The 15,981-nt window shown below is 40.1% G+C and overlaps 1 protein-coding gene across 1 annotated transcript in view; it reads left to right on the top strand.

Moving 5' to 3' along the window:
- Positions 1-15,981, top strand: part of dnah6 (dynein, axonemal, heavy chain 6) — a gene marked incomplete at its 5' end in the record, with an annotated part of 301,703 nt that overhangs the window by 201,821 nt on the left and 83,901 nt on the right. Inside the window, 3 exons of the mRNA XM_043705917.2 lie at positions 1,986-2,166; positions 6,538-6,717; positions 11,810-12,043. Coding sequence (XP_043561852.2) covers positions 1,986-2,166; positions 6,538-6,717; positions 11,810-12,043 — 595 coding nt within the window. The remainder of the gene's footprint in view (positions 1-1,985; positions 2,167-6,537; positions 6,718-11,809; positions 12,044-15,981) is intronic.

Genomic DNA, 15,981 nt, shown 5'->3' with positions numbered 1-15,981 from the left:
ATTTAAATATTTAAACTCGCATTATATATGAATGGTTTATTTTAGTTTCATTTCTGGGCCATCTGGAAGCTACCTCCCTGTCTGGCCTTCAACGCATGAGTTCCCTGTGTCTCTTTGTCAACTCCTGAAAAGTCCTTCCCTCCTCACCTCAAAACCTCACAAACAACATCTTGGGTGGCTGGCTATTACTTCAATGTGACCACAAAGCAGGTGGCTAGTCAGACTGTAGAACTGGAAGACCTGCTTCTCAGAGTGTTAAATGATTGAGGATGTCCCTGATCTATGGGGAATCATTCTTTGCTAACTTCTCTGATAGTGGGGAAGGAAACCTCACCAAAGGAAACAATGTGGCCTTGTTAAGGACACCCAAGACATAAATTTGAGCATGCTTGAGTTAAGGTCCTCAAATGACTGCGCAACGCTAATTGCTGACCCAAAACAGACCTAGACAAATTTTCTCCCTGTGCAATATTTATAACATTGTTATAATCTACTGCGCCTTTAAAAGCTACAAGTTACAAAATAGTGCAAATACATATAGTTGCCATTGTTAGTAGTTTCTCTAGTTTAAGTGTATAAAGCTAATAATTCCTAATATTAAAAAATTAACATGCTATTTTTCAGATTCGATTTGAAAATTATTAAATCTGAAATGACAGTTTGTAAAATGTTTGGCTTTTCTGCACATATTTTTCATAATATTTCCCTCTAGTGTAGCATGATGATTATAGTTTGTGACATTCTTTCATTTGCTTCCTGTGCCAGTGAATACCCTGATTCCTTGAAATCATAGCTGTATTGTGGTGCTGAACACACCACTACTAAGTCCTTTTCTATTTAAGGAGTATGATAAGTGTTTTTAGGGGACACGTTTGCAGGCATTTCATGTCTTGAAGTGAAGCCTTGTCCTTAAAATTTCCAGACTATAATTTTATATATTTTTCAAATCATAGTTGTACATTCCAGAGAGCTTTGATTCCATCAATCCACTAATGAGGTAATGATAAAGACGAATATAATTTTCAACCTTGTAAACATATTGTTTTCACATGTAGATACTTTTTTTTATAGTAAAGGGAAGGAAAGGAAGGATGGCAGATTAACTGATTTAGACTAACCCAAAATATTTTCCTGCTTCTGCATGGACCAATGTTGCTGGTGTTTTGCTGGCTGAACAAATAAAAATAGTTTGGATGTGCTTTCTGGACATCCCAGTTTCATGTGTTCCTTTTGTCACGAATATCATTACACAGGGTTACACTGAGCATGTCTGGAGATCCAAGTAGAATGTCTTCATTTTGTACTGTCACTTTCTGCACCAAATATCGGACTGTTACTTTATGCAAGAAACATAATTAAGAAAGTTATGCATTTTAAACTAAACATTTTTTTTAAATGGATTTGTTTTGTGTTGATTTTCATTATACTTGATGGACTATTTTCAGTAACCATATTGAGAAAGAATTAGTGTTTAGGAGAATTCATTGATGTTGCCTCCCTCTTTCCTCTGTCAAGGAATTGTTTACTTCATGGCATATTTCTCATTAATAGCTTGCTTATGTGGTTGCGCTTTACAAACAAACTGATCTGGTATATTAAAGAAGCACTGCCTTACACAAGTTGTTGTTTTAGATTAGATTAGATTACTTACAGTGTGGAAACAGGCCCTTCGGCCCAACAAGTCCACACCGACCCGCCGAAGCGCAACCCACCCACACCCATTCCTCTACACTTACCCCGTCACCTAACACTATGGGTAATTTAGCATGGCCAATTCACCTAACCTGCACATTTTTGGATTGTGGGAGGAAACCAGAGCACCCGGAGGAAACCCATGCAGACACGGGGAGAATGTGCAAACTCCACAAAGTCAGTCGCCTAAGGCGGGAATTGAACCCGGGTCTCTGGCGCTGTGAAGCAGCAGTGCTAACCACTGTGCCACCATGCTGCCCTTAATGTTGTTGTGATGGTCTGATCTTTTCCAGTGATGTTGTGAGAATCGAGAAACCTGAACTTGAGGAGCAAAGAAACCAATTAATTGTTCAAATCAATGCAGACAAAAATCAACTGAAAGCTATAGAAGATAGAATTTTGAAGCTGCTTTTTACTTCAGAAGGCAACATTCTGGATAATGAAGAATTGATAAATACTCTTCAGCAGTCCAAGGTAGTTTGATATAAAAAGCATATTTTATTCATTGATGGAAAATGTTCAATAAAACGTTACGTAGAGTGGAGCTGAGAAAACCTGAAGCAGTTCCCAAGTGTTTTAAATTCCTATATCCATTATTACAACCTCCATATTTACAAACCACATGTAGGAGTAGATCATTCAGGACCTTGAGCTTGCTCTGCCATTACTAAGATCATGACTTAACTGATTGTAACCTCAAGTCCACATTCCCACCTACCCTTGATAATTTTTCATCCCCTTGCTTATTAGCAATTTGTCTACCACATGTTTAAAAAAATTCTGCTTCCACACCCTTTTTAGAGGGAAAATAAGTTCCAAAGACACTCAACCCTCTGACAGCAAAGATTTCACATCATTGCTGATTTAAATGGATGACCCCTAGGTTTATAATTAGTGCCTCCTAGTTCTAAATTCTCCGATTAGAGGGGACATCTCTCTACATTTATCCTGTTAGACCTCTCAAGGTCTTGTGTGTTTCAATTAAATCTCCTCTCACTCTTCTGAACTCTATCGCAGAAATACTTAACCTTTCCACTCTTCACTCAGAATACAAACCTATTCATTCCAGATATTTGATTCATAAACCTTCTTTGAACTGCTTCCAATGTATTTGTATCCTTCCTTAAGTAAGGTGACCAATACTGCATAGACTACTCCTGATGTGATCTCACCGGTGCCCTGCATAATTGAAGCATAACTTCCCTATTTTTGCATTCAATTCTTCTCACAATAAATGATAACATTCTATTAGTTTTCCTTCTTACTGTAGTATCTGCATTGTAATGTTTTGTGATTCATGTACAAAGACACCCAGATCCCCTTAATTCAAACCTCTCAATCTCTCAGCATTTAGATCATATGCTTCTTTTTCATTCTTCCTGTCAAAATGTACCATGCCACATTTTTTCACATTGTATTTTATTTGCCAGTTTTTTGCCCACTCACTTTATATTCCATTGTAGACAAAAATGGAAATTGCTGGAAAAGCTCTACAGGTTTGGTAGCATCTGTGGAGAGAAATCAGAATTAACATTTCAGGTTGAGTGACACTTCATCAGAACTTCCTTTTAGGAAAGGTCACTCGACCTGAAATGTTAACTCTGATTTCTCTCAGATGTTGCCACACCTGCTGAACATTCCCCAGCAATTTCTGTTTTTGTCTCTGATTAACAGCATCTGCAGTTCTTTCAGTTTTTATATCCCTTTGTAGCCTTCTTATGTCCTCTTCACAACTTATTTCCTATTTATCTCTGAGTTGTCTCTTTCATCAAGTTATTTTGCTCACACAACAGATTTTGCACTGTTTTCTTCATATTTTCCAGGTGTTTCATTACTAAATTCCCTTCTTGAAAAGAGAAATCTATGGAAGAGACAGTAAGAGTTGGGACTGTAACAGAATTCATCAGTTATTCAAGGAAGTGAATTAATCCCTTCATGACTCTTTTGAATACAATCTCATTTCAAAGGAGAGAGAGAATAAAATAAAAGGAATTAGATCATGCTGGCAGTGGTTCGGAAGACCTCACTCCCTTGTTTGTTCCCAGCTATTTGTAAAATGTGATGCATTCTAGATCCAGATCACTCCTAGAAGGATCTTGAATCTAAAACATTTTAAAGGACTTGAACTGGGCCTAGAGAGGCTGAGATTATCTTACTTGGGATATAGGTGAATGTAGTGTTTAAAAATAAAACGCAGTACTGAAGCAAAATACTGTGAATTTGAAATGAAAACAGGAAGTCATAAGTTAGCTATGATCTGCAACAGTGTGATGAGGTGGCAATTAGAAGACTATTTATGAATCTGTCCTTCCAATGCACTAGAAGCTTAAATCAGATATTGTTAAAATGATAACAAAATTAAGTTTAGTAGTCTGAAAATTGTCAGCCAGTTTTGCGATATGCATTGCTGGCAGGTGAAACTCCCCACTAGGAATATAGGAACACTAAGAACAAAAGTAGGCCATTTAGACCCCTGAGCCTTTTATATCATTAAGTTAGATGATGATTAATTAGATCAGTAGCAGTATGCAGTCAAAGTTATCCCTTAGTTTTACAGCATCAGGGACACAAACGGAAACAACAATAATATAATATAAATGGATACTGCACATCTGAATTGAAAACAGAGTGCTAGAGAAACTCAACAGGCCTGGCAGCATCTGTAGAGAGAGAAGCAGAGATAATGTTCTGAGTCCAATATGACTCTTCTTTGGAACTGAGAGGGCTGGAAGAGTGATGTCTTGTTATACTGTTGGAAAGAGGGCGGAGCTTCTATTAGAATAGATGGTGAGGGGATTACTAATGGTAGTAGAATATTTAAGTAGATGAATAGTAGGTGTGAATTGCAGGAGTTAATTCAAGAAAATAGGTCAAGGGACTGGCTCTGGGCTAGCTGGTCAGAGTACATGTACTGTGCACATTTAAATAAAGGGTGACTTGGTGATGGGGTACTAGCCTCTGTAAAAGAAAATAAAAAGAAAAAAATAAGTTAGTTCTGCAGGTAGCAGTAGACTGGGAGTGTAATCAAAAAGGAGGACAGAACTCATGGTTTTAAATTGTTGAACTCCTGAATGCTGGAAAGTGCCAAGTGGTGATCATCCACTGTGCATTGGACTTCATTGGAGCATTACAGGAGGTCAAGGACAGAAATGTCAGTAAGAGAGCTGGATGGTATATTGAAATGAGAAACAATCACGGTCAGAGACGGTCTTTTGAACAGAGGGGAAGTCTTCAGTTCATTTAAATGCAGTTTGCATTTGTTGTCATCATGTGAAGAGCTGGAAATGTGTTGCTGGAAAAGCGCAGCAGGTCAGGCAGCATCCAGGGAACAGGAGAATCGACGTTTCGGGCATAAGCCCTTCTTCAGGAATGGGGAAAGTTTGTCCAGCAGGCTAAGATAAAAGGTAGGGAGGAGGGACTTGGGAGAGGGGCGTCGGAAATGTGATAGGTGGAAAGAGGTCAAGGTGAGGGTGATAGGTCAGACTGGGGTGGGGGCGGAGAGGTCGGGAAGAAGATCTCAGGTTAGGAAGGCGGTGCTGAATTTGATGGATTTGACTGAGACAGGGTGGGGGGAGGGGAAGTGAGGAAACTGGTGAAATCCGAGTTCATCCCTTGTGGTTGGAGGGTTCCTAGCCGGAAAATGAGGCGTTCTTCCTCCAACCGTCGTTTTGTTGTGGTCTGACGATGGAGGAGTCCAAAGACCTGCATATCCTTGGTGGAGTGGGTCCATCATGTGAAGAGGACCATATTGTTAGCAACAGATCCAGAAGATTTAAATGAAAAACAACGCGTAAATGACTGCTTCACATAGAAGGGGTATATTTGGACCTTGTACAGTGAGGAAGAAAGAGTTAGAGGGGCAAATGTGAAGATATATTGGGAGTAACGGAAGTATGGATTGTAGTTTGTGAGGGAATGGTCCCTGCAAAATGTTGACTGAGGTGGAGAGGGAAAGGTGTGTTTGGTTGTTGCATCCTGCTGGAAGTGGCCAAGGATGATCATTTGATTGCAGAGGCTCTTAGGGCAGAAAATGAAGACAACAAGAACCCCATTGTTCTTCTACGGGGAAGGGGAAGGGTGAAGGAAGAACTGTGGAAAATGTGTTGGATATGGCTGAAGGCCTTGTAATCAACAGAGTGAGAATCCTGAGATGAAAGTACCTGTGTAGAAAGTGGCATATTAAGAACAGATGTGACAGGATGAGGAAACAGGGAGAATGAAATGGAGTCCTTAATGGAGGCAGCATGGGAAGAAGTGTAGTCAAGGTAACTGTGCAATTGGTGGGATTGTAATAGATATTGATGGGTAGAATCTTTAGAAATGGAAACAGTAAAGTCAAAGAACAGAAGGGAAGAGTCAAAGATGGACCAGGTGAGTTGAGGGAAAGATGGAAATTGGAAGCAAAACAGATTAAATTTTCTAATTCCAAACGAGGGGAGAAAGATATCATCAGTGTATCTGAGAAAGAACTGTGATGGGCGTCCTGAATAGGAATGTTCCATATACCCCACAAAGTGATCAGCATAACTGGAGCCTTCATAGATATGCACAGCCATACCTTTTACTTGAAGAAAGTAAAATGAGTTCAATGAGAAATTGTTCAACACAAGAACCAGCTCAGCCAGATTGAATATGGCAACACATAGAAAACCCTTCATACCATTCTGAAGCAAGATGGGTGTATATAAGAATTGCAAATTCAGGTGAAGGAAGGCAACTGGAACCAGGAAGCTAGAAATCGTGGAACTGATTTAACATGATAGAAGAATCATGAACGTAGTATTGTAAGTGAAAATGTTATTTATTACTCTTTCAGTAAGTTAAATTTATTTTGCTTTTATATAGATTACCTCTGGTGCTATCAAAGTTCGATTAGAGGAAGCTGAGGCCACAGAACAGAAAATTAATTCTGCTCGTGAGAAATATCGTCCTGTGGCTACTCGTGGATCCGTCATGTATTTTGTTGTCGCTAGCTTGTCTGAAATAGACCCAATGTACCAATTTTCGTTAAAATACTTCAAGCAGGTTTGACATTTTCATTACTTAATATCAGCAAAGTACATTGCAACCTCTAATGTTCAGAAACATCAGTTGTTCAAACATTTTTTTCCAACAATGTGCTTCGTGATTTGTGGACTGGAAACATGGAAGTAGTGATAATATTGAGAGCAAAATGATGTTTATTAGTCCTTAATAATGCTGTATTACTGTTTTATGCTTAATTATTTCTGTCATGCTTTCTACTTCACAGACACCTGAGTAATGTCTCATTGTCATTCTATAATCTCAAAAATTCCATATCTATAAAAGGCTGGCTTCCAAGCATTCCACTCTGGAGAGGTTAGTGCTGCTACCTCAACACCAGGGACCCAGGTTCGATTCCACCCTGGGACAAAGTTAAAAATTGCACAACATCAGGTTATAGTCCAACAGGTTTAATTGGAAGCACGAGCTTTTGGAGCTTTGCTCCTTCATCAGGTGGTTGTGGAGTACACAATTGTAAGACACAGAATTTATAGCAAAAGTTTACAGTGTGATGTAACTGAAATTATACATTGAAAAATATCTTGATTGTTTGTTAAGTCTCTCATCTGTTAGAATGACTATGATAGTTTCACTTCTTTCGTATGTAAATCACAAAACTGTTTTTTAAAAGTTACATTCTCAGGTTAACTGTAACGATTGGTGTCAGCCCAGATGAGATGTTAAGATGTTGAAGGTGTTAGCCCCTTTGTTCTGTTTCTGTGCCATAATGTTTAGACTGATTCTAATCGAAAAAGTGAGTTAACAGAGTCTTACATGGATTCATGCAGTTTTTGAGCAAAGTACAATGTAACTCTGCAAGTACAAATTCACCCCACAAATTGCCCATATTGTCCAGGGATATGCAGACTAGGTGGTTTAGCCATGGGAAATGCATGGTTACAGGGATGGGGTTGGGGTATTGGTCTGGGTGGGATGCTCTTCAAAGGGCCAGTGTGGACTCAGTGTGTTGAAAGCCTGCTTCCATTGCGAATTGTCCTTGAGAATGTGGGAGTGAGCTGCTTCTTGAATTGCTGCAGCCCATGTGGCATATAATGTAGTTATCACAGCGCTGTTAAGAAGAGAATTCCAAGTTTGTGACCTAGTGACAGTGAAGGAACATCAATATTTTTCCATATCAGTGTGGCTTGAAGGGGAACCTGCAAGTGGTAGTAGTCTTCTGCATATTTGCTCTTGGCCTTCTAGGTAGTGGAGTTCACAGGCTTCGAATGTGCTATCGAAGGGGCCTTGGTGAGCTGCTGCAGTGCACATTGCAAAGTATTGCCACAATGTGTCTGTATTCAGGGAGTGAATGTAAAAATTGGTGGACATGATACCAATTAGAGGGACTGTTTGGTCTTAGATAGAGTTGGGTTTTTGAATTAGAGTCATAGAGATGTATAACACGGAAACAAACCCTTCAGTCCAACTCGTCCATGCTGACCAGATATCCAAGCCTAATAGAGTCCCATTTGCCAGCACTTGGCCCTAATTTCTCTAAACCCTTATTATTCATATACCCTTCAGATGTCTTTTAAATGTTTGCCATGACTTGGAGGTACCAGTTTTGGATTGGTTGGACAAAGTTAAAAATCACACAACACCAGGTTATAGTCCAACAGGTTTATTTGGAAGCACTAGCTTTCGGAGCGCTGTTCCTTCATCAGGTGTTTGTCAATCACCTGATGAAGGCGCAGTGCTCTTAAAGCTAGTGCTTCCAAATAAACCTGTTGGACTATAATCTGATGTTGTGTGATTTTTAATATTTAACTGTTGTAATTGTATCAGTCTTCGCCACTTCTTCTGGCAGCTCATTCCATACATGCAGCACTCGCTGCGTGAAAAAGTTGCCCTTTAGATCCCTTTTAAATTTTTCCCCTCGCACTTTAAATCTATACCCTCTAGTCTGGGCTCCACCACCGCAGGGAAAAGACCTTGTTTAGATTAAATGCTCTACAGTGTGGAAACAGGCCATTTGGCCCAACAAGTCCACATCGACCCTTCGAAGAGTAACCCACCCAGACTCATTTCCCTCTCACTAATGCATCTAACATTATAGGCAATTTGCATAACCAATCCACCCTAACCTGCTCATCTTTGGATTATGGAAGGAAATTGGAGCACACGGAGGAAAGCCATGCAGACAGGGGGAAAATGTACAAACTCCACCCAGTCATCTGAGGTTAGAATCGAACCCAGGTCCTTGGTGCTGTGAGGCAGCAGTGCTAACCACTGAGCCACTGTGATGTCCCTTGTCTACATAACCTATCCATGCCCCTCATGATTTTATAAACCTCTATAAGGTCACCCCTCAGCCTCCAATGCTCCAGGGAAAATAGCCTCTGCTTATAACTCAAATCCTCCAACCCTGGAAACGTCTTTGTAAATCTTTTCTGACCCCTTTCAATCGTTATTATGAATGAGGTAGTGTTGGGCAAGCTAATGGAGCTAAGGATAGACAAGTCTCCTGGCCCTGATGGACCGTATCCGAATACTAAAAGAGGTGATGGGAGAAATAACAAGTGCACTTGTGGTAATTTTCCAAATTCACTGGACTCTGGGGCAGTTCCAGTGGGCTGATAAACAACAAATGTGATGCCACTGTTTAAAAAGGGAGGTTGACAAAAGATAGGGAATTATAGACCGGTTAGCTTAACTTCTGTAGTGGGGAAGATGCTTGAGTCTATTATCAAGGAAGAAGTAGCAAGGCATCTAGGTAGAAATTGTCCCATTGGGTAGAGGCAGCATGGCTTCATGAAGGGCAGGTCATACTAATCTTGGAATTCTATGAAGACGTTACAAACAAAATGGACAACAAGGACCCGATAGATGTGGTATATCTAGATTTCCAAAAGGCCTTGGACAAGGTGCTGCACAAGAGGCTGCTGCATAAGATAAAAATGCATGATGTTACGGGTAAAGTATTAGCATGGATAGAAGATTGGTTGACTAACAGGAAGCAAAGAGTGGGGTTTAATGAGTGCTATTCTGGTTGGCATTCAATAACTAGTGGTGTGCCTCAGGGGTCAGTGTTGGGACCACAATTATTCACAATTTATATAGATGATTTGGAGTTTGGGACCACGTATAGTGTGTTAAAGTTTGCAGATGACACTAAGGTGAGTGGTAGAGCAAAGTGCGCAGAGGACTGTGAAACTTTGCAGTGGGACATACTCACTTTAAGTGAGTGGGCAAAGGTCTGGAAGATGAAATACCATGTTAATAAATGTGAAGACATCCATTTTGGTAGGAATGACAGTAAAAAGGATTATTATTTGAATGGTAATACATTGCAGCATGCTGCCATACAGAGGGACCTGGGTGTCCTTGTATATGAATCACAGAAGGTTGGTCTGCAGGTACAAGAAGTAATTAGGAAGGGAAATGGAAATTTGTCTTTCATTGCTAAAGGGATTGAGTTTAAAAGTAGGGAGGTTATGTTGCAGCTGTACAGACCGCTGGTGAGGCCATACCTGGAGTACTGTATGCAGTTTTGGTTTCCTTACTTCAGAAAGGATGTACTGGCATTAGAGGGGGGTGCAGAGGAGGTTCACTAGGTTGATTCCGGAGTTGAGGAGGTTGACTTATGAGGAGAGACTGAGTAGACTGGGATTATATTCATTGGAATTTAGAATAATGAGAAATATATAAAACTATGTAAGAAATAGATAAGATAGACGTAGAGAGCATGTTTCCACTGGCAGGTGAAACTAGGTCAAGAGGGCAAAGCCTCAAAATTAGGGGGAGCAGATTTAGGACTGAATTAACAAGGAATTTCTTCACCCAGAGGGTTGTAAATCTATGGAATTCCCTGCCCAGTTGATGCTACTCCAGTAGATGATTTTAAAGTTAAGATAAATTTGTTTTTGAACAATGAAGGAATTAAGGGATACAGTGAGAGGGCGGGTAAGTTGAACTGAGTCCACGAAAAGATCAGCCATGATCTTATTGAAAGGTGGAACAGGCTCGAAGGGCCAGATGGCCTACTCCTGCTCCTAGTTCTTATGTTCTTATAAGTTTCACAACTTCCTTCTGATAGGAGGGAGACCAGAATTGCACACAATTTTCCAAAAGTGGTCGAACCAGTGTTGAGTATTATTGGAGCTGAACTGAGTGAAACAAATGAAGGTACTTGTAACTTGTGCCTTGCAGATATGGGCAGTGTTAGATTTTTAGTGTTTGTGACCACAGTTACCTAATGCAGGCATTGGACTATTTTTGAGGAATTTTCAGAGAGTTTATTAAGTTGAAAAGTAGCAATTTAGAAATGCTGCAGTAGTTAAATAGACAATAAAAGGATATGCAACTCATTAGGATATGATTCACTAATAACAGAGGAAAAAATAAGTCATTGGCATGGAATATGTCAATCTCATTCAAGTTGTGAAGGTAACATTCTGCTCATTAGCTGGAGAGATAAGGAATTCTTCCTTGTGTATTTGCTCAATCTCTTCTGGCTTATTGACTATCTAAAGAAGACAGCTCCCTGATGAGGACTGCCATATACAAGGATTGTCCAATATGGCCCACTGGATGAGGACTGCTGCTTAGTAGCTAGTATCTGATACTGGGGATCTCAGGAGCTGACCACAATCGTTCATCCACTCAACACATCTGGCTTAAGATGGTTGCCAATATTTCAGCCTTGTCTTTTCCATCATATTTCCATCATTGAATATGGGGATATTGGTCAAACCCTTTCCTTCTGTTAGTTGTTAATTGGTTAGCGTCACTCTCGACTGGAATTGGCAGATCTGCAGAGTTTAAACTCGAAGCATTGGTTGTGAGATTGCTTAAATCTGTCAGTCACATACTGCTCCCACTGTCTGGCATACAAATAGTTCTTTGTTATAGCATCACTAAGTTGATGACTCATGTTTAAGTATGCATTGTGCTGGTGCTGGCAAGTCCTCCTGTACTCTTCATTAAACCAGAATTGGACCATTGGCTTGATGATCATAGTAGAGTGGAGTACAGTATATGCCAGGACTTGAAGTTCCTGTTTGTGGTTGCTACCTCACCCTAAGTACCAAATATTCTTATAGACTGCAATAGTGAGGAATTGTTATTTACTGTTCAATTTTTGTTTTGTTAGCTCTTTAATCAAACCATCGAGACATCTGACAAGACCTATAACCTGCAGAAACGTCTGAAGATTTTGTTAGATGCAACGCTTTTCGCTGTTTACACCAATGTTTCCAGAGGTCTCTTTGAACAACACAAACTTATTTTCAGTTTTTTGCTGTGTACTGAGATCCTACGCCAGAATGAAGAAATCTCAGATGCTGAATGGAACTTCTTCCTTAGGGGGGCTGTAAGCTTGGATAAGGTATGTTTTAGAAAATTAACTTCATGGAGCCAGATACAAAGTCAGGCGGCACGGTGGCTCAGTGGTTAGCACTGTTGCCTCACAGCACCAGGGACTCAGGTTCAATTCCAGCCTTTGGCAACTGGAGGTTCTGTGTGGTGTTTGCACGTTCTTGCACATTCTTGCTGTGTCTGCATGGGTTTCCTCTGGGTTGTCCATTTTCCTTCCACAGTCCAAAGATGTGCAAGTTAGGTGAATTGGCCATGCTAAATTGCCCAGAGTGTAGGTTATTAGTCAGGGATAAATATAGGGCTTGGGGCTAGGTGAGTTATTCTTCGGAAGGTTGGTGTGGACTTGTCGGGCCGAAGGGCCTGTTTCCACAGTTTAGGATTCTAATTTTGATACAGCACTGGGAATCTCCGATGAAATGCTGAGCAATCTAAATTTTGCTCAAATCATTAAGCCTTTGACATGTGATCAGTTATTACAGGGTGATTATGCTTGTATGATCATCTAAAAGTGTTTTTATTTAATGCAACAAATAAACTTTTATTTATTAACTTAAATTTATTCTTTTCACTAACTTTAGCATGTTAGACATGAACAAAGAGCACTGAAATGTTACTTTTTAAAAAAAGTATAGCAATCTTTTTGTCCATCTTCCCGGAATATTCCTAACTCTGCACAAATGGATTAAGAAACTTCACTGACAACTTAAGAATATTTAATTCGTGCCTTGCTGAAGTGTGATCATGAATGTTTAGCCAACTGCTATTGGTAAATTTAAAGGTGGCTAACATTTTGATGCATCACTAAAGCGCTCGTAAAAGACTGAAAACACATCTTTGACAGCATCATACTGTATGGCTATGGGGGTGCTGCAAACTACCCTATATTCTAGAATGTCTGCAGCAGTCAGATCCCTAAGTATGGCAAAGACCCAATGCATGGCAAGAGTTAACTGGGTTGTTTTCTGTTTAAGGTGGATGAAAATTTGGCAGTTAGCGCTTATGTCAACCATCAATATTCCACCAACACCAAAACTGAAAATGATCTCAGTCTTGGTAGGGAGTCCTTTGACTGTAAAATGCCATCTGTTCTATGCATAACTGCAGTGCACCATCAGTGCCATTGATCTCCAATTTGACACCATTGAGACCAATATCCTGAGCCAGATGCTTTAGAACATAGAACGATACAGTGCAGAACAGGCCCTTTGGCCCTCGATGTTGCGCCAACCTGTGAACTATTCTCAGCTTGTCCCCCGACACTATCCTAAAATCATCCATGTGCTTATCTAAGGGTTGTTTAAATCTCCCTAATGTGGCTGAGTTGACTACATTAGCAGGTAATGCATTCCGCGCCCTTACCACTCTCTGTGTAAAGAATCTGCCTCTGACATCTGTCTTAAATCTATCACCCCTTAATTTGTAGCTATGCCCCCTCGTACAATCTGACGTTACCATCCTAGGAAAAGGACTTTCACTGTCTACCCTATCTAACCTTCTGATCATCTTGTATGTCTCTATCAAATCCCCTCTTAGCCTTCTTCTTTCCAGTGAGAACAGACCCAAGTCTGTCAGCCTTTCCTCATAAGACCTTCCGTCCAGACCAGGCAACATCCTGGTAAATCCCTTCTGCACCTTTTCCAATGCTTCCACATCCTTCCCGAAATATGGGGACCAGAACTGTACACAATATTCCAAGTGTGGCCGCACAAGTGTTTTGTATAGTTGCAGCATGATATTGCGGCTCCGGAACTCAATCCCTCTGCGAATGAAACCAAACAACACCATATGCCTTCTTAACAACACTATCCACTGGCAACTTTCAGGGATCTATGTACATGGACTCCAAGATCCCTCTGCACATCCACACTACCAAGAATATTTCCATTGACCCAGTACTCTGCCTTCCTGATATCCTTCCCAAAATGCATCACCTCACATTTCTCTGCACAGCTTTAGTGAGATGCCCCTCGAGATGTTCAACAAGATCAATGATTAAAGCTCTTTTACTCCTTTAAGTAATCCTCTGAATTGTACAGGAATCTTGGATATTAGCTGATGGCTATAAGCATTAAATTGTGTGATGGTGCATTCTCTGTAAGGCTGTTCTCCCCTTGCCCCACTGCACATAGACCAAAGCTTTTGTTGGAGCTGGATAGGGAAGATTGGACAAGAGGTGGTAGTTAATGAGAAATCATAGATAAGTGAGAACTCAAAGTAGGACCAATTAGCTTTAATATTCTGTGTGATGAGAGATTTCAGTAAAAAGGAAGAAAATAGGATAAGGTGGCCAATTATTTTCTTTTTACAATAATTGGTCACCATTACAGAGAATAGTGTTATGTTCCAAATTTATGAAATGACTTTCAAATTCTCATGTGCAAAGCAATGGTTATGAAAAGGTTAATGCTGAAGACTACATTAAGTTCCACTCAAACAGATGATGTCATGAGGACAGGTAGGAAAAAGCAGAGCAGCTCTGGATTTCAAAGGAGATAGGTCCATATAATCTAGATTTCTTCATAATCTTTGTAGCAATGTCTATCTTACTAATATAGCTTGTATCTGATTATTACCAAGCAAAAACATATTTTGTTTAAGACAAATGCATCTTCTCATGCATACATAGTGGTTCTGCTCTACCACTTTAGACCTAATAGGCCCACTAGACCCAGACATAGCAAGCAATGGTGGCAGCTTTCTGCCCAATCCCAGATTGGCATTGATTGAAATTGCATGTTCATACAATGAATTCCACCAACTGCGGCAGAGCAATTTAATCCCAAGGCCTGGAGCACTAGCTTGTGCTTTTATATTACTAGTTCAAGGACAGTACCACTGCACCACCATCTCCCCATATTCTTCAAAGTTCAGAAGAATACGATGGAATGTTATAGAATATTCAAGATTATGAAGGGGCTTCACAGATGTTGATTTGCCTGGCTGAGGAATCCAGAACAAGGGGACCTAAGCTAAGAGGCTGATCATTTAGACTGAAAGGAGGAAACATTTCTCCAATCAAATCAATGTGATTTTTTTGTCATTCTGTATCCCAGAGGGTTCTGGATGTGTCATCATTAAACATATTTAAGACTGTTGGAATCACAGGATGTAGGGAACAAGTGAGAAAGTGTAGTTGAACCTCAAAATCAGTCATGTTTGTCTGAATGATGGAGATAGGCCATATGGTCTGCTTTTGTATCTCTTTGATATATTTTGTGTTCACACTGCAGCCTTGATTTGCCAATGGAGGAAGAGGTAAACAACTAAGTCGGTGGATGAAGTTTTACTTCAGCAAACTGGAATGGTGTTGAGTTCCTAAATTGTTGTTGCATTACTACCTGTTCAGGAAAGTGGAGAATATACTTTCACACCCCCAATTTTTACCTTGTAAGAGAAGAGAGGCTTTTATGAGTCAGTGTAGTCATACATAACAGAATTCCTAGTTTCTTTCTGCTCCAGTAACCACAGTATTTATATGAGTGGTTGATATGCATGCCCAGTCAGTGATGACACCAAGCTGTTGTAATACTTGGGTTGGCAGTTTGAATCTCAACATTGGCAGTTCAATTAATTGTTGAGTGGTAGAATTTAGGCTATGGTAATGGCTTATTACTTTTACGATGTGAATGGTATTTGCCACTGAGTAGCTCAGGTAACAAACTGGTAGGGACTGAATCATTATAAGAGGAATTGCCAACATTTTAAGGTTGCTGTTTCATTCAGGATCTGGGATTCAGCATGTTGAATCAACAGTAGTATCATGGGAGTTTCATATTTAGTGATGAAGACCCTGTTCAAGAGTCAATACTGTGTTCAACTGCTCCCTCCAAGTGAAAGAGCACTGATTCATCAGTTTCAGAGTGATGGTGATTGGTGGTAATCAGAAGGATGTTTCCTTGCTCATGATTTCATGGGGGTCGGATGGAGCGGGGGGAGTCAAAAACAGTG

The sequence above is a fragment of the Chiloscyllium plagiosum genome, unplaced genomic scaffold (genome assembly GCF_037043375.1).
Source record: "Chiloscyllium plagiosum isolate Xiang-an unplaced genomic scaffold, Cpla_swu_hap1 HiC_scaffold_2, whole genome shotgun sequence".
NCBI lineage: Eukaryota > Metazoa > Chordata > Chondrichthyes > Orectolobiformes > Hemiscylliidae > Chiloscyllium > Chiloscyllium plagiosum.
This window is presented reverse-complemented; position numbering and strand designations above follow the sequence as displayed.